Source organism: Perca flavescens, chromosome 14, assembly GCF_004354835.1.
Source record: "Perca flavescens isolate YP-PL-M2 chromosome 14, PFLA_1.0, whole genome shotgun sequence".
NCBI classification, from domain to species: Eukaryota; Metazoa; Chordata; class Actinopteri; order Perciformes; family Percidae; genus Perca; species Perca flavescens.
In genome coordinates this window covers 33,576,758-33,595,074 of record NC_041344.1, presented here as the reverse complement: position 1 = coordinate 33,595,074, position 18,317 = coordinate 33,576,758, and the positions used below count along the sequence as shown (strand labels likewise).

Genomic DNA, 18,317 nt, shown 5'->3' with positions numbered 1-18,317 from the left:
AAGAGTTTACTTGCAAAACGTAATAAGATAAATAATAGTTTTTCTCCATTATTCTGTTTTTGTGATGATTGGGAGCCAAAATCATAATCACAATTAAATTTCGATGAATTGCACAGCTGTACCCCTCTCCGCTTTTATTCTTTCAGAACAAAGGCAGAGCGTTTCTTAAAGAAAGAAGCAAATGCACAGGTTTAAATGCCATTGTAAATGCAGTTATTGTATACAATACAAACAAAATATGTACTGTATTTAATGCAGTGAGCCTGTATTTAAAAAGCAGCAGGGACACAAGAAGCACTGTTTTCCTTTTTCTTTTCTTTTCCTCCTCTATTCTCCTTTACAGCTGCCAAAAGAAGAGCACTGGGCTTAAAACGTGATGCTAATCTGTATGTTTGCTCTTAAAACGTGATGCTAATCTGTATGTTTGCTCTTAAAACGTGATGCTTATCTGTATGTTTGCTATTCTGGTTGTCTTGTGCTCCATGCACAATTTATAGATATGCATTTAAAGCATCAATGACATTTTAGGAAACTTCTAATCTTTTTCTAATCTCTTATTTTTTTAGATCCAAAGTGCAGGAATGGTATCATGTTTGTAATTTTCTCAAAGCTAAAATGGTTTTAGCATTTATCGCCATACTGTACAGTGTTTTTCATAGGTTTGTGGAAGACTTAGCTGCGCATACTTGGCAGGGGTTTTTGGGGTCTTTCCTCAAAAAAAGTTGATGTTTTTCAATGAAAAAAATAAATGCAATTTGACATCATTTTGGACCATTATTTTCATCATATCTGTGTCTAAAATGTTGGAAAAGCTAGAGCAGATAATAGATAACACTCCAAAAACTTAAAGACAAAACTTTAAGCTAAAGAAGTCCAACTACAGTCATTAGATCTGAGAAAAGTCTTTTTATTTTTTTTTTTTTTTTTTTTGCTGCATTACATTAATTTAGCAGCTTAGGTGCTGCCAAAAACAACTTGGATGCTGCACCTAAGACTTTTGATGGCAGGAAAAAACCTTGCTGTATATCATTTACCTGTTGTACACAGGGTAAGTTATTGTGTAAATGCTGTGTAAAGGCATTTTCTCCACAAATAAATGATCGTGATGCCAGATGTGTGAGATGTCATGCCAGTAACCTTGAGAGCGCACTCCCATTATCCTGCAGCAGAGAGCCTATCTGCCATCAGTACACTCTCATGTGCTTTTTCCTGTATATAGATTGTGATCGTGCTATTGATTTTTGTCCCATTTGATATTCAGAGCGGAACATGCGAATGATCCAGATCCAGGACAACATCTCTGAACAGAAGAACTTAAAAGACAAGCTGGAGAGCGAGCAAGAAAAACTGCACGTGGAGTACAACAAGGTGAGCAGCACAATCCACACCCACAGAAAATGGCTCATTATAACATATATACTTTATAATAAGTATCATTATTAGGCAGTTATTCAAACACAAATAATTACACAAACAAGACTATGTGAACAAAGAATTATCACCACAGAGGAAAACACCTGGCGTCTTATTTATAAAAATGGGGCCTAACGAGGTGAACGCCACTTCCCACGCAAAAGTGTGATCTATAAAAACAAACTTTCCGGTGGAAATGCGCACCAGTAGGTTAACTCTGACCCATGCATACGAACACTTTGGAGACGGGGAAATTGGCAACGCAGATGGTGTTAATTGAAGCCACGTTGTATAATGATGCCTCTCACACATTTCACCATTTCACCAAACATCAAAAGTTAATTATAGATCCACATTATCATAGACATTCAAACCAGCAGTCTTACCTGTGCTTGCACTTGTAGTTAGCCATAACTTTTGTAAAAGATATAAGCCAACTCAAATCTTAAATCAGAGTCCGCTCAATATTTCATCAGCGCTGTGTCACCAGCACATTTCCCACCCCCCGGAGCACAGAGCAGCTGGACAGTGGTGAAGTTATCATCATCGGTTGTAGAAATCAAGATTACGTCATGGAGGTGGAAACCGATGGGGCGTTAATGGCCCACCAGCGCAAACAAACGTTGGGGGTGGTGCTTATAATACCCTTAAAATGTCTGGCGGTTCTAGTGTTAATGAGACATGAATGCATACAGATGGGGAAAGAGAGGAGGAGAGGGGAGCTTAGTGCATTTACATGCACAGCAGTAACCAGGGTCTGGTCTTACACCGGTTAAGTGAGTAACCGGGCTATGCCAGTTCTCCCCGTATACATGAGCGGGGCAGAATGGGGAAAAATGACGGGAGTAACTCTACCTCCGGTACAGTAGGTGGCGGTCTGCCAACGCACAACTTGCTTTTTCTTCCGGTTGACCTACAGGACACAGAAATTAGTCAAATTTAACAACTTAATGTTTCATTCACACACTTGTCACAGCGTAGGAAAGCACAGTGTTCTTGTCAGATGCATGCGCAGACGCTTAACCAGATCATACCTCCGATTTAAGGTGTATACATGCAGAAATACCCCGGTTACTGAAGGAGTTCTCTAGGTCCGTTAACCAGGTTATGAGAACTCCAATTTTAACCGTAAAGTGTTTGTTATTGTCTTAACACACTGATTCAGTGCCTTTATATGCGGGTTAAATCCCCCGGCAGTCTCAACCTAGCATAACAAAGGGCTGGTCCAAGGCAAACCTGCTTACTCTTAAATGTGGAGACGGTGTCTGCCTCCCAAACTGAAACTGGGAGCTGGTTCCACAGGAGAGGAGCCTGGTAGATGAAGGCTCTGGCTCCCATTCTACTTTTAGAGACTCTAGGAACCACAAGTAACTCTGCATTCTGGGAGCGCTGTAATCTAGTGGGGCAATAAGGTACTATGATCTTTTCAAGATATCATGGTGCTTGACCATTAAGAGCTTTGTAGGTCAGGAGAAGGATTTTAAATTCAATCCTGGATTTTACAGTGCAGGGAAGCTAATACGGGAGAAATAGCATCTCTTTCCTAGTTATTGTCAGTACATGCGCCGCAGCATTCAGCACCAACTGGACAATTTGAAGGCACTTATTGGAGCAACCTGATAATAAGGAATTACAATAGTCAAGCCTCGAAGTAACAAATGCAAGGACTAATTTTTCTCTATCTTTTTGAGACCGGATGGGCCTACTTTTTGCAATGTTGCGCAGGTGAAAACAGGCAGTCCTTAGACGTTAGTTTTATGTGGTAATTAAAGGACATATTCTGATCAAAGATAGCTTGGAGATCCCTCACGGCGGGGCTGGAGGACAGAGCAACGCCATCTAGCGTAGCTATATCTTTAGATAATGTGTATTGGACATGTTTGGGGCCAAGTACAATAACTTAAACTCTGAGTTTAACATCAGGAAATTGCAGATCAGTGAGAGAATGTGTGAAACAAAACGCAACCAATCTGAATGTCAAGTGTAATATAGTTGTAGTAGATACTGTACTGTAGGCCATCCTACCTCATTTGTTCCCTCGGTTTCTTATCAACAATGTTTAGCTCAGTTTGTGCAAGTATGTCACCACATTAGATAAAAACAGAATCCTGTGTGAGCCTTTCTCTCATCTCTCCTCAAACATGTGACCTCTGTCGAGGCTGCCGCTCCATCTGTCAACATGAGGAAGGGAGTAGAGCGGCAGAGTAAAAGTCACAAGAGTTAATGTTGCGTCCAGTCTTCTGCCGTGCGTTATTAATGGAGTGTGTGTTGCTAATTGCTCTGCTTGAGCTGCTCTTACATGACTTTGGCCTTGGAGAAAATGCCAGTGGAAAAATGCCATTACAAGTCTGGCTTTGACTGATTTATATTAGCAGAGCCCAGAACAAGGTTTACTTTGTGGCTCAACTCCTGCAGATCATATGAAGTGTTAAACTTACACTTACGCTGCAAAATGAGTTCAAACATTCACCTGCAACATAAGTGGCGCAACTGGAGACATTCTAATATTTATAAGGCTGGGTTATAGTACGGCTGCACAATATATCGTTTTTTTTATCGTCATCGCAATATCAACTGGTGCAATAAACCCATCGCAAAAGGCTGCGACATATCGCAAACGACACTCTTTGTGTTAGTTGAAAGAAAATATTAGTAGAAAATGGCACTTTATCCTCTGAGCTCTAAGGGCATTTTCACACATCTTCTTAAATGTACCTTTTTAAGGTATTTGCATATAACTTATCCTCGTGTGTTTCAAATAAAAAAATTTCAGAACAAACTCAGCTTTCCATATAGTGACGCCCAAATTCTTTCTAGAGCAATGTGTACAGACATAATTTGGCGCTAAAGCTGAAACGTTGATTCGCTGAACGTCGCTTTTTGAAAGTCTTTTCGAAATCTCTTTCGAAAACAAACCTTAACTTATGATGTGTTGTACAAATTGTCAGTGCTTAAAATGGGTTTCCCAAAGTCTTAGGTTATACGTGATTAAAATAGTAAATAAATGTTGTAATAATGCTTTTTGAGTAGGAGTTTTAAATTCAAAATTCAAAAAGAGTTATCTCAAGACACTTTACAGATAGAGTAGGTCTAGAGCACACTCTATAATTTGGAAAGTTTAACTTAAAAATGTAACTGTCATTCTTTTTTTGGTGGGGCCTTTTATATTCAATTCAATGTTCGTTTTCACGATATTTAACAACGTTATTGCATGTCGTGTTTTCACTCAAATGGTCACCCTTCCCACTACTGTTGTACCCCTGTGACTGTAAGCCAGTTGAGCCAATGCTAGGGAGTAGCTTTTAGCTATTAGATTTTGGATTGGTTTGTTTCACTGTACTACACAATACCAGAAGATACCAGAATCAGAGGGAAATGTCATTTAGAAATCACACTGACATTTGTAATAATTAGGGGTGTAACGGTACACAGAAGCCACAGTTCGGGTTTAAGAGTCATGGTTCTGTGCAAGTTCGGTAGAGCAGAATTTTGTTTTACTCGCTACAGTGTGAGCGACTCCTTTATCGGTGTTTTAAGCCCCCAACGTCTCCTTCCAGGCAGTGCTGGCTGGAAGACACTAGGATTAGGCAATGGTTATGGTTAGGGTTAGGTTAGGGTTAAAACTAGAGATGGTCCGATACCATTTTTTGCTTCCCGATACCGATTCCGATACCTGAAATTGCGTATCGGCCAATACCAAGTACCGATCCGATACCAGTGTGTCAACAATGAATGCCCCAGAACTTTCTTTTATTATCCAGTTTTTACAGTCCGTTATAACGGAAAAACAACATAAATAAACTACTTTAATGTAGATTTTCTTTAGGGCTTTATTACGTGGCATCGGATCGGTGCATAAACTCCAGTACTTCCCGATACCGATACCAGCGTTTTAGGCAGTATCGGAGCTGATACCGATACTGGTATCGGTATCGGAACATCTCTAGTTAAAACACAACACCCGGGATGGGTGCTGCGAGGGGCAAGGGTACAAGGGGACCACTGGTGTGAATAAAATACTTGAACGGTTAGGGTTAGGTGCCTTGAAGTCAACGGTCTTCAACAGCCTGGAAGGAGACGTTGGGGCCTTTTAAAACACCATTGAGCGACTGACTCACACACCAATCAGCTTGTTGTGCTAACGTAAGCAAATGTTGCTAACTACGTACGGCTAAAAGGTTCGGCGGCTGCTTATTCATTTAATGTTTCCGCTTTCTGCTGCTTTTAACATACGCCATTTTACCATTTCCTTACAAATCCCAGATGATTGCAGGTTACAAGAATCTTTGAAAATTGGATAGATAGGTAGGTAGGTAGGTAGGTACTAATAGACCTTTAACAGTGTAAAATGAGTTTGAGTAGGAATGTATGTATATGTAACATATATGCTTAATTGTGTGTGTGTGTGTGTGTGTGTTGTCCCCTCTCCCCTCCTGCAGCTCTGCGAGTCCCTGGAGGAGCTGCTGAATGTGAATGGAGAGCTGCGGAGTGAAGGCCAGGCCATGTGGACTCTGCTGGGGGGCATCCTGGGCCAGGTACCACCCCCACTTGCTGCTCACACACCATTTCCCCCTTCTTCTGTCCCCTACAACCTTCCATCCTACTCTCCACGCACAGATTAGTTGTTGAGAAAGTTGGCGGAACACTCTTGTTTATAGATTTCCTTTTTTAGCGTAGCAAGTATTTGTGATGGAGAGTTATCCAGATTGCGAGTAGCAGCCCTTATGGCCAATAGTAGGTTGAGACCGCAGTCTGTAATAACCCTGCTTTTTATAAAAACCCTCTCATTTTGTTCTAACTGATTGACCTGTCATTTGCCATGAAGTCAGACCTGACTGTGGGGAAGTAAAAGCCGTCTCAAGCTTCTCGTTCCTATGGCAACCAATTGCCAAGATGTGCCACTGTGGCTGATGGGTTATTTAATGAATATGAACTCTACAAAAATAGACTGAGAGCTTTTTGTTGTTTGTCTGTTGGAACAGACTAGAACTTGATTTTACAGACAAGTCATGGGGAGAATTTCGATAGGATGTCCCCGAGAAAATAACGTTGTCCTGCAGCATTTAGGTTTTTATGATGATAAACCAGCAGCGTCAGCCTAACACGCCTGTCTTAAAACTAAATCAGGTTTTTTGTAAAATGTTTGGTACATATTTTGGAAGTAATTGATCCGATAATAGAGTAAAATATATACATGAAGTAGAACTCTGTATTATGAAATGTTATAGTTAAAAGTTTAATTTAGTTGATTATTATTTAATTAAGTCTTTATTTTAAATGCCCTTTTTCTAGCTAGAACTGCAGCAAAGTCTAAACATTTCCATGGTAACAGTGAGTTCCACCAATCAGAGATGTCGCTGTTACGCTAAGGATGGTGGGTAGTGTAGTATTTCTCAATAAGATCGCAAATTTAACATGTTTTTCTTGATTTCATACAGACTTCTAGCCTCTACAGTAGCAGAAAATTTCATTTCACAACCTTCGCGCTCATGGTCAGTCTACCATGGATGGTTTAGACATTAAGGCTGGTCAAAATGAATGGGACTGAATATGAGATATGTCTTTTCGTTGCCCATAATATTCTTAAGCCCTATTCACACAGGACTAGTATTACCAGATTTAGAAATTAAAATGCCGCGCATTCCCACAGAAAAATGCAAAGTCTGTCTTTTATTAAAATGTACTGACATTATCCCCGGATATGATATCAAGGCTCTGCGAGCCTCTTTGAGCCTGCATGTCATCCATCTCATCATCTTTCGAGATTTCGCTCTTCTGATGGATTTGAGCTTGGTCTTTCTGCAATAGCTCTCCATGCTGTGTAGTGAGATGAGCCTCCTGAATTTGCAACCAAAATGCTGTCAAAACAAATTCATAATTGCCAACGCAGCATTCATAATGCTCGACCGGGAAAAAAAGGCAGGAAGCGAGGAGAAAGCAAAAAACCTTGCCCAAAACAAAAATATGACCCCAAATCACAGAGATGCCAAGTCGCACGGTACTAATATTATCACATAACCTCTGTTTGGCGAAATATGGTAGGTTTAGAGGAAGCTGCTAACTCTGACCCCTTACCTAAAACCATTCAAGAAAACTGATATTTCCACCTTGGTGCCTGGGACAGTGTAGTCATTCCTTTGGGGTTTTATGTATATAAGTACCAGCTAAATCCATTTAAAACCTTATTAAAAGTACGGTCGTTGAGAGTATGAGCTGTGCTGATAAATGGTCAAATGATGTTAATGCGTTGGCGAGGCAGCAGAATGGACATGAACTAGAAGGGGTCTGGCAGTGAATCTGCAATGACCACCATAAATCACCTAATTATGAACATGCACAATTTAAGTAGCAACATCAGTCACAGCACCGCATGCTTTTGTGTCATCTATCTGCCACATTTTCATCTCCTATTTGTCATCCTGTCTGTGCATTTGCAGAAATTATTGATGTCCCCAACTGAGTCTCTCATCCCTCTTCCAGTACACAAGTCAGTGCTTTTGTTCCCGATGCTCCTGGAAGTTTAGCACTCCTGGCAACTTCACAAGAAAATATAGAAGACATTTTACACTTGTATGCATAAATGCCATGAGGCACCAACCGCTACTAGGCAGCAGATATTATGATAGGGATAACTGTTATAGTCTATTCCAGTTTAGTGTTGATCAACAGAAAAATAATTGACAACTAGACATGCAAGCATATATGCTTGGTGTTTGCAAAATATTCCATTTACATTGATTGAGTTATTAGCAAAACGCGTCTACGTTGATTATAGCTTACCCTAATGTTCGATCTTCACCAAATTTGGTACATTCTCTTGGAGTGGGATGTCGAACAATAATTCTAGTTTTGCTCTGATACCGATTAATTTGGCAGAGATATGCTGAAGTTTGTGTGTGGTAGCTAGCTACGAAATTTAGATTGGTCGGTAATTGCAAATAGTTTAACTTAGCAAAATTCTTTTGATAACTTTTGAACCGTTCATGAGATATAAACTTTTTGTACTTGTAGCGCCCCCGAGAGGCCAATTTTTTAAAAATGTGTTGGGGAGCCCCAGACGGTCATGGCAAACAAGAATCTAAAGTTTCACATTGATAGCATTTATTTTGGGTAAGACATGGCAAAGTTTGTGTTTTCGTAGCTAGCAACACAAATTTGTTCGTGTGATTTACGCAGTTTTTATCTGATAAAAAATATTTTTGTCCGGTCGGTCTGGAGATGCTACCACGTTTCATGCAGATCGGTCGCACGGTCTAGGAGGAGTTCGAAAAAGTAAGTTTATGATAAATCGTGATTTTTCGCGCAAAAAAAGTCTAGGCGGAAATGGCGGTGGCCTACATCAGCAGATTCATGTGAATTCAGGGAACGCATGGATAGGAGTATTTTTAATGTGCTATGTACGCTTTGGGAGTTATAGGGCGAAACATGTTATTTTCTGATAAAGCACCACCTAGTGGTGGAAGTGGGTGATTTCTCTCCTAACTGCTAAGTAAGCTAATTAGCTAACAGAGCTAATAGAGTGTAAACAACTGTGGGTTTAGCGAGAAAGTTGCTGAAAGAAGAGAGCTATGAGCTATTCTCCAGTGAACTAGTGTAGGTTTAAATGTAAAGCGGATAATTAGCTATTGTAATGAAGAAAATATAAACTACGTCGAGCTACTGAAGCAAGACGCTATAAGCTTACCGTACCGCTGCATGTCAGCCAAGCAGGAGGCAGGACAGCCGAGCCAGTGTAGCCAGTTTCATTGATTAAAGTGAAAGCCGCTCCGCGTTTCCATGATATATTATGTCCAATTACATGTTCAATGTAACCAGCCTGTCAGACTGGTGATCAGATACTATATCGGCGATCTCGAGTAACCACCATTGGATGATTTAATAATATAGACGATTGCCCAAGCCTACTACTCACGTTCAGAAGCACAGGTGAAAAACCATCTGGTTCACAGGAAAAAACACCAAAAGCAACAAAAAAAAAAAAAACTCAAATACTTCAGCCCTGATTGGTTGCTACTGACTTTGGTGAGAGTGACTTCCATTATTATGAAGTATATTATCACTTGCCTTTGCAGAGTTTTTCTTCAAGCAACTTTTTGCGCCACAACTTGATATTTATTATTTTACTGTACTGAATATGAAGAAAATGCTCAGCAACTGAAAGTTTCCAGTTTGCTCCTGCACTGTAATGTTTTGATGTTTTGAGTTTGAGTTGAGACAGCCTTTAAGCTCTCAAAAAGCTTGTCTGTGTACCTGGCTGTTTCCACTTCCTATTTATAATCTGTACCTTTAAATGTCTTCATCTGTCTGATAAAACATGTTAACAATGTTGAAACTGCTCCATATTAGCAGCAGAGACACTTCCTTGTGGTCGAATGGAGGCAGACTACAGTCCAGGTTGAGGAGATAGCAGCCCCTTGTGCTTTGGTCACCCTGTCCCCCCCATCTATCAGGCCTCCCCACAGGAACGCTCCCTCAGCGCTGCAGGCAGAGCGAGCGCGCCCAGATTAGAGCTTCCTCAGGGAAAACCTTGTCTGTTTAGTGACAGACTGGGTCCCTACGAGATAAGTTTTCTAATTAACCTGCGTGGCAGCAATGCACCTGAGATACAGGGGAGAATAAACTGGCTGTCTGGTGCTGCTTTTCACCTGCAACAGGTTCCCTTCGCTTTTGCTCACAACTCTGCTGGGAGGGAACTCTGCTTTGGCAAGCACTTTATTTGGACAGTCTAAACTCTCAGCCAACACAAAGCAGGTGTTCAGTTAAGTGTCACTTGTCGGTAACCCTAAAGCATGATTTATGCTTCTGCGTTAAATCTACGCTGTGGCTAAGTATGTATGTGGAGACAAGGACCCTACCCCGTAGCCTGATGTGCACCTCTCGAAAAATGTAACTACACGTCACAGCGACGCACGTCGCTTGGCCGTGGCTTAGTTGCGTTGCATTTCCCCCCCGACTCATTTCCTGGTTCAAGGAGATCAAGGAGAGGGTTAACTTCTCCTGGTCCAGATCTCCCACCGTGGTCAGAAAGACTCTTTGTTTCTCTCACTATGACTACAGTCGGTACTCGTTCACTCGCTCTACCACACACTCCCCACACACACACACACACACACACACGCCGTCCCTGCTAGTCTCTTAAAGAGATCGACGCACACACCAACGCACAAATATAAACTTCAGGCCACTTACGTAGGCTACGGCGGAAGCTCTGCGTGGAGCCTCCGCAGGACCATGAATCACGCTTAACTCTGACATATCAACACCAGCCTACAATTTGATTTTTCTCTCTGAGGTGTGGTGGGTGTGGTAAAATGTTGGATGAATTAGCCCGGAGACAGAATATTCAACTAGGTAGCACATTATGGGATTGACAGTTTGCTCTTTTACTCTAACGTGAACTTTTCCTAAATCTGGTTGGATGAACAATGTATCTGTTATTTTAGTTCAAAAAGATGGCAACTGTCAACCAAAATGTTTCTCCTATACTAGCCACCAAAATGAGTTTCTCAATTTGAAGCAAACAGAAGGCTGCACTATAACAGAATCACTCTTCATTATATCTGTGACACCAAGTTTAAGAGGTTAGCTAACCCAAATTACAAAAGAACATTTTCTTTTTCCATTGGCGGACAGATAGTTTTGGTTTTATTTGCCCATATTTTGGGATTCATCACATTTCTGCCTCCACCCCATTACAGTGGAGATTAATGAACATTATTGAACATCCTAATTGTGTTCAAAGTGTTAGAAAATGGAATTAAAATAATTCATATATATATATATTTTTTTTTTTTTGTTCTAAATAAAACCGTAAAGAAGTTATAATTTTATACATTTTCCACATTATGTTTGCTGAGAAGCGCAATGGATTTCTTCTGAAAATGGTTCTGACTATGACCATAAGTAGTATATTATTGTACAGGGAAAGTCAGCTCAAATGACATTGTAAGACAATGAAAATGTCCTCATTTTTAAACTCATAAATTATATAAATAAATGTTTTCTTTCAGTGGTTTTCTGACAGTCCCTATGTTATCCTGTTCAGAGTGACCCTGACTATGACCATGTACAATTTCAAGACACTTTACTGTACAGTTTTTGAGAAAGTGAAAGGGAATTATATAAGTTATATTAGATTACACTCACTGGGCACTTTAGTAGGTACACCTTGCTAGTACTTGGTTGGACCCCCCTTTGCCTTTGTCGCATAGATGGTGCTGGAAACATTACTTAAGAGATTGTGGTCGATATTGAGATGTTAGTATCACTTAGTTGCTGCAGATTTGTAGGCAGCACATCCATGATGCAAATCTCCAGTTCCACAACATGCCAAAGGCGCTATATTGGATTTAGTTCTGGTGACTGTGGAGGCCATTTGAGTACAGTGAAGTCATTGTCATGTTCAAGAAACCAGTTTGAGATGATTTGAGCTTTGTGACATGGCGCGTTGTGATCACAAAGTAATGGACATGGTCAGCAACAATACTGAGGTAGACTGTGGCATTAAATGATGCTCAATTAGTACTAAGGGGCCCAAAGTGTGCTAAGAAACTATCCCCCAAACCATTACACAACCACCAGCCTTAAGCCTTGATACAAGCAGGATGGACCCATGCTTTCATGTGGTTTACGCCTAATTCTGACCCTAGCATCTCAATGTTGCAGCAGAAATCAAGACATCAGACCAGGCCACATTTTTCCAATTTACTAATTTGGGTGAACCCGTGCCAATTGAATTGCCTCAGTTTCCTGTTGTTAATTGACAGGAGTGGCACACAGTGTTGTCAGCTGCTGCTGTAGCCCATCTGCTTCAAGGTTCGACATGTTGCACATTCAGAGATGCTTTTCTCCATACCTCGGTTGTAACAAGTGCTTATTAGAGTAACTGTTGCCTTTTAATGAGCCGGTCTAGCTAAAAGATTTAGCAATAGCAAACATTAAGATTGTATTCCTTTTTTCTAACATTCGGAAAGATCCACTAACTTCAGTGACTGTTTTGATTAGAACTGTTACCTACAGAAAGAATTGGTCCATGTGAAAACTGTGAGGATAGGGTAAGGGCCATCATAGGTAGGGAGATGGACACTGTTGCTGCTCATAGCTGTAACACAAAAACACTTGTGCACTTCCCTTTTTTGTGGCAGAAACTAAACACCCCAGCTGTTCTGAAAGCCCCTAAAGAGAGGAAGCCCAGCAAGAAGGAGGGAGGAACCCCAGGGAAGTCATCCAGCCTGCCAGCAATCCTCTACAGGTGAACACAAGGTGTCCCGAGAGATTCTAAGGAAAGATAAAGGAAGGATTAAGGATAACGGTTAAATGATAAAGTAATGCTAGTGAAATCAGGGCGCACTTGTTTTAAATATCAAATGCCAGGGGCAGAAACGTGTGTTGTACTGCAGACGTCATCAATGTTTTTTTAAGACCATTTGGGGTTGAGTGTGTGATCTTACATCTGTATAATCCCTATTTATATGGTTAAACACAAATATAGAAGGTTTATCTATCTATTATCACACAGTTTCTCAGACACAGCTTTTTGGGTTAAATAACCAATAACCAGCCTTTTCTCACACATAATTTCACGTTTTCCTGCAGTTGTGGCATCTGTAAGAAGAACCAGGACCAACATCTGCTGGTGTTGTGTGACACCTGCAAGCTCTACTACCACCTGGGCTGCCTGGAGCCACCACTAACACGCATGCCCAAGAAGACCAAGAACAGCTACTGGTGAGAGACATGAAGACATGCGGGGGTTAGGGAGCCATACATGGGACAAATACTGTCTAAAGATACATACTGAAACTATAGGACCAAAAGTGAGTGCTCTAACTTTGAGCCCGACAACATTGTCTGTGGGGAAAAAGAATGGGATTTTTTACTTCCAGAACCAGGGGCACCAAAATAGCTCCACTTTGCAACTCTACATATAGTTGCCCACATGCTCCACCAATCAAATGGCTCAGTTTAGGTTAGTTACAGTGAGAGATGGATAAGGTTTAGGATACTGTAGGGCCATCCTGGTATGAAATGCATGGCATACTGGTTTTCCATTAGTGGTGTAGCGGACCGTAGTTGATCCTTGATCCATACGCATCAACACTACACAACAAGATTTGGAATGCATGTGAACCACGGATTAATTGCACAGTTTAACCATAATAATAGTGTGAAATAAATGTTTACTGTCTTTGTTACTTAAGTAGGCCGATGGGCCTTAGTCTTTATGGAGGGTTGCCGTGAAAAGCTGTTCACGTGAACGGAGCGGAGGAGCCGATGAACTCGAAAAGCCATGACGGCGGCTACAGCTCCGTTGTATCAGCGGCAGTTGGTAGTTGAGTTACCCGAGAATAGGGGGCTTTGAGCCGGGCACAGCTTCCCCCTACTTAAAATCGACCTGCAGATGACAAAGAAATGACAAGATGACAAGTTTTAACTTAATTTTTTGACTCACACACATACACATATACATATACACATGGGGCATGTATACCATTATGATTATTCATGCCAATTTTGTGTAAATATATATTAGTTTGAGTGTTTTCCCCTCCCTGAAAGAATCACATTATTATATAATTATGCTATATATTCAACAAATTATATAATTATGCTATATATTCAACAACAACAAAACTGATGCGTGAGATAAAGCTGTTTTCACACATACAGGTAATTCACGTCTCGTTCCTCGCCTAAAAATTCAAATCATTTTAACTTTGTTGCGCAACCTTGCCCCTATTTCCACCTGTTGCTGAGTAACGTACATTAAAGGTGCAATATGTAATATTGTGTGTAATACTGGCAGCTAGCAGTTAAAATAGTTACTGCACTAGCAATTCAAAATACTGGAGAGTCGTCTCCCCCGCCCCCTCCTGCCCAGACTCAAAGTTCACGGAGGTTGCCAGGCTGAGACCGCAGCATTCACAACAATGTTGCTAGACGCTTTTCTCACATAGCCAGACATTACTCCACAGCACAGCAGAGTAGCTAACGGTAGATGCTAGTCTCACATAGCCAGACATTACTCCACAGCACAGCGGAGTAGCTAACGGTAGATGCTAGTCTCACATAGCCAGACATTACTCCACAGCACAGCGGAGTAGCTAACGGTAGATGCTAGTCTCACATAGCCAGACATTACTCCACAGCACAGCGGAGTAGCTAACGGTAGATGCTAGTCTCACATAGCCAGACATTACTCCACAGCACAGCGGAGTACCTAACGGTAGATGCTAGTCTCACATAGCCAGACATTACTCCACAGCACAGCCGAGTAGCTAACGTTAGATGCTAGTCTCACATAGCCAGACATTACTCCACAGCACAGCTGAGTAGCTAACGTTACTGTAGATGCTAGCTATATTGACGGTCATAAAAGCCCGTGCTCACGTGGAGCTCTGTAACCAACTAACAGACATACTTTTTCGGCTTAAAATTACAGTATGAACCGCTAAAAACACAACAACCTCACTGTCCTCTCCACACGCCAGTCAGGCACACTTCCTCGGCTTAGAATTACAATACGAAACGCTAAAAATACCACTACCTTGCCGACGGAACACACTTCATTGGCTTAGAATTACGGCAACAATCGCTAAACACACTGCAAACTCACAGTCCTCTCTTTCCGATTTACGATTTTAAGCCCTCACGTGGCTTAAAATAACTCACCGTTGTCGGCTCCAGCCGCTGAAGAGGCTACACGCTGTAAACAGCCATGGGCTGCCCGGTAACGTTAGCAGTTAGCAGGGTTAGCATGGCGGCGTTCGCCAGGACCGGTCGGGATCACTTTACTGGCTATGTCTCAATTGTTTTTGCGAGTAACCAACTCGGTTACTCTAGCTATATAATTCAATGTGAGTACACAAATGTTGAAATGACAAAAAATGCCCATCCCTAGTAGCTGTGATAAATTAGCCTGGAGCTAATGCTTACCGGTTCAGGAGAAAATAAGCCAACTCTGCGTCCTTTTGGGCTCTAAGCTGTCTCCATCTTTCAAATACATCTCCAATATTTACCAGGGGGTCGTTACGTCTCTGGTCACGCAACTGTTAGAAACATGCCGTTTTCTTTTTTTTATGTCATGTAGAATCTATCTCCGTTGATCCTGTTGGTTTGTTTGCTGCTTTCATGGCTGTACTACCGTTACAGCTGTAGCGCGCTGGGTTTACATATTTACAGGTATATCTGGCAACCCGGCCTGCCTGTCAAACTGGGCCGTTGATAACAACACACAGATCAAAACATAAACATAAATTCCGTCACGGAATGTAAATTTCAAAAAGAAAAAATACTGAAATTAGCATTGTTGTCAGAAAAGATAGTATTTCAGTTTAACATGTTTCCTTAATATCTGATGAGGCATTGGTGTCATTTTTGGATTTATTACAGTACAAATATTACATATTGGACCTTTAACATCCCGTGGTTTCTTGAATGTTGCATTCCTGTAGCAAGCTCCTCCGTAGCGGTAAAAATCTGTGCTACAGAGCGGCGGTTGCTAGTTGTCTAAGCCGCTACAGACCTCCGTCACAGCTCGACATATCGGCAGCATTTAGTAGATGTGTTGAGCCTCAACAGAGTTCCTCAACACCGGTGCTTTGAGCCGGGTACAGGGCACAGCGAGCTGCCGGTTGGTTCGGCGGACATTATGGCTAAGTGACAAAAATTGAGCGTTATGCAGCGACGACCGTTAAGTTTAGGCACAAAGATGACATGTAAAGATCGTGGTTTGGATGAAAACAATCCCAAGGAACATGCATTTCCAGGGTGAAAGTCCTTTGTTTTTCCTGGGAAAGCTAACTCCACTCCCCGGTGTTTTATGACCGTTATTTAGGTAATAAATGGAAAGCATTAAAAAAAATATATGGTCCCCCCTTTTTTGTGCTGATCTGAGAAAATTGATCCGATCCGTGACTCAAAGCCGTTCTCCGAACCATGTTTTTGATCCGTTAAACCCCTATTATCCATTATTTCATAAATAGAGAGTTGATATTGAAAACTCAACACATTTGACAATCCTACTTGATACTTACATCATAAACCATCTTAATGATGTGAATATGAATAGGGATTGCATTCCATTTTCATTCTCTTTCTGCTAGTACCACATTAGGATCCAGAGTTTGTTTATTCATATTAGTGGTGACATTTGAGGACCATCGGTGGCAGCAGGATTATCAGATGATGGACGCTGAGATGGTGGAAATGTCAGTCTCTTCTCTCAACTACTGCAGTTCCTTATCTAGAGAGGAGATTTAGTGCATCTGTTTTTTCCACATATGATAGTTCTAAGATATTTTAATGTTAGTGAAGTACTTCTTCCACTGTTTGAAGAGAGAAAAGCTTTTTCTCTTTCTCTGGTAAATTCAAGAAATATTGATGCAGCTGGTATTAACAATACATGACGTGTTTGTGTTTGTCTAACACAGTCTGTCTGTGACTGGAGTATTTCATTTAGAATTCATTTTAAGCATGATGCTCTTTTGATTATTGGGTGAAAAATAGAAACCATTTGAATGATAAAAATGTGTGGATACAGAGTCATAACTAATTACACGCTTGTGCACTTACAAAAAGCCACAGAGACTACAGCCTACTGTGCTCTTCTGTACAACAAACATTGTTCTCGGAAACTGTATTCATTCTAAGGTTTAATTTTGACTTGAGCCAGTAAATATCAGTTTTATCTGATTGGGGTTGTGTATTGGCGAGGACCTCTGATAAGGTTTGGGTATAGACTTTTTCAAACGCAGAAACACTTCCAGTACAGGACCTCCAGGATGTTTACCTCCGTTTCTCTGAACTTTGTGGTTGGACTTCTCCCCTGTCCATAAATGGGGATGTGGGATCCATCATCAGCACCGAAACACAGTAATAGTCCCGCATTGCCAGACCTTCCTCCACAGCGCTGCGGAGGAGGGTCTGTCGAGTCCACATTTCTTTAAACCAATCACAATCGCCTTGGGCTGCACTAAGTCCTGGACACAATGAAGGTGCCTCTGCAGAATAGTCTCAGGAAGGAACTTGTTTTGGTGGAACATGTGTATGTTAAAAAGTAGTTTAAGTCGTGCGACAGAAAACTCAGATTGGACAGATAGTCTAGCTAGCTGTCTGGATTTACCCTGCAGAGATCTGAGGAGCTTTATTTCTAAATACTGAAATCAAACTTAATAAAATTTATTCTGCAGAGGACATAAATGTCATCTGATAGTTGTTGAGATATTTCACTGAGAACCACAGATTCGAACCTCATGGCGGGGTAGTCAGAGGATTCAGCCTCTGGGGACCTTGAATCTCTGTACAAAATGGAATTTATATTCATCCAATATTTCCATATGTCTACCAGGCTTGTGCAAAATTCAGAATTTCAGAATTGGCCTCCATTCATTTCATGAATTGGAATTTGAATTGAATTGACTCCGCCCCACAGAAAGTTGAATATGAATTGGAATGACAGGAAGTGGAATTAAATTCATGGCAATTCAAAGAAATTCCACACAGTCACACAACAGAAAGAATGTGTTGAATCTCACATACATTCAGTGTTAGGAAGGTTACTTTGGAAATGTAATTGCTTACCCATATTAAATGTGGTTTGGATTACTTAATTTGGATTACTTTATCAATGCAAAGCAATTTCATTTTGATTTGACTAATTAAAGTACACATTTTACCTCAGTAATACAACTAAATACAATTACATTAATTTTGTAATTTAATAACATAATTTCATTACACTTAACTAGTCACTCCTCAACCCTGCATACATTTTGTTCCAAAATATAGATCACTCTTTCAGAGAACAAATATTTCTATTAATTCCACAATTTAATTGTTTTCTTGATTTACAATAAGTAATAAGAAAAACGTGTTTGCATGCTTTTAAACACATATGATATCCA

The 18,317-nt window shown here is 40.8% G+C and overlaps 1 protein-coding gene across 5 annotated transcripts in view; it reads left to right on the top strand.

The window, feature by feature from the left end:
* The window catches only part of phf14 (PHD finger protein 14), a 131,662-nt gene that overhangs the window by 41,540 nt on the left and 71,805 nt on the right, over window positions 1-18,317 (top strand). For all 5 annotated transcript variants that reach the window (XM_028596594.1, XM_028596592.1, XM_028596593.1 and 2 more), the window contains exons 10-13: window positions 1,262-1,368; window positions 5,853-5,948; window positions 12,558-12,664; window positions 13,009-13,140. In XM_028596594.1, coding sequence (XP_028452395.1) covers window positions 1,262-1,368; window positions 5,853-5,948; window positions 12,558-12,664; window positions 13,009-13,140 — 442 coding nt within the window. The remainder of the gene's footprint in view (window positions 1-1,261; window positions 1,369-5,852; window positions 5,949-12,557; window positions 12,665-13,008; window positions 13,141-18,317) is intronic.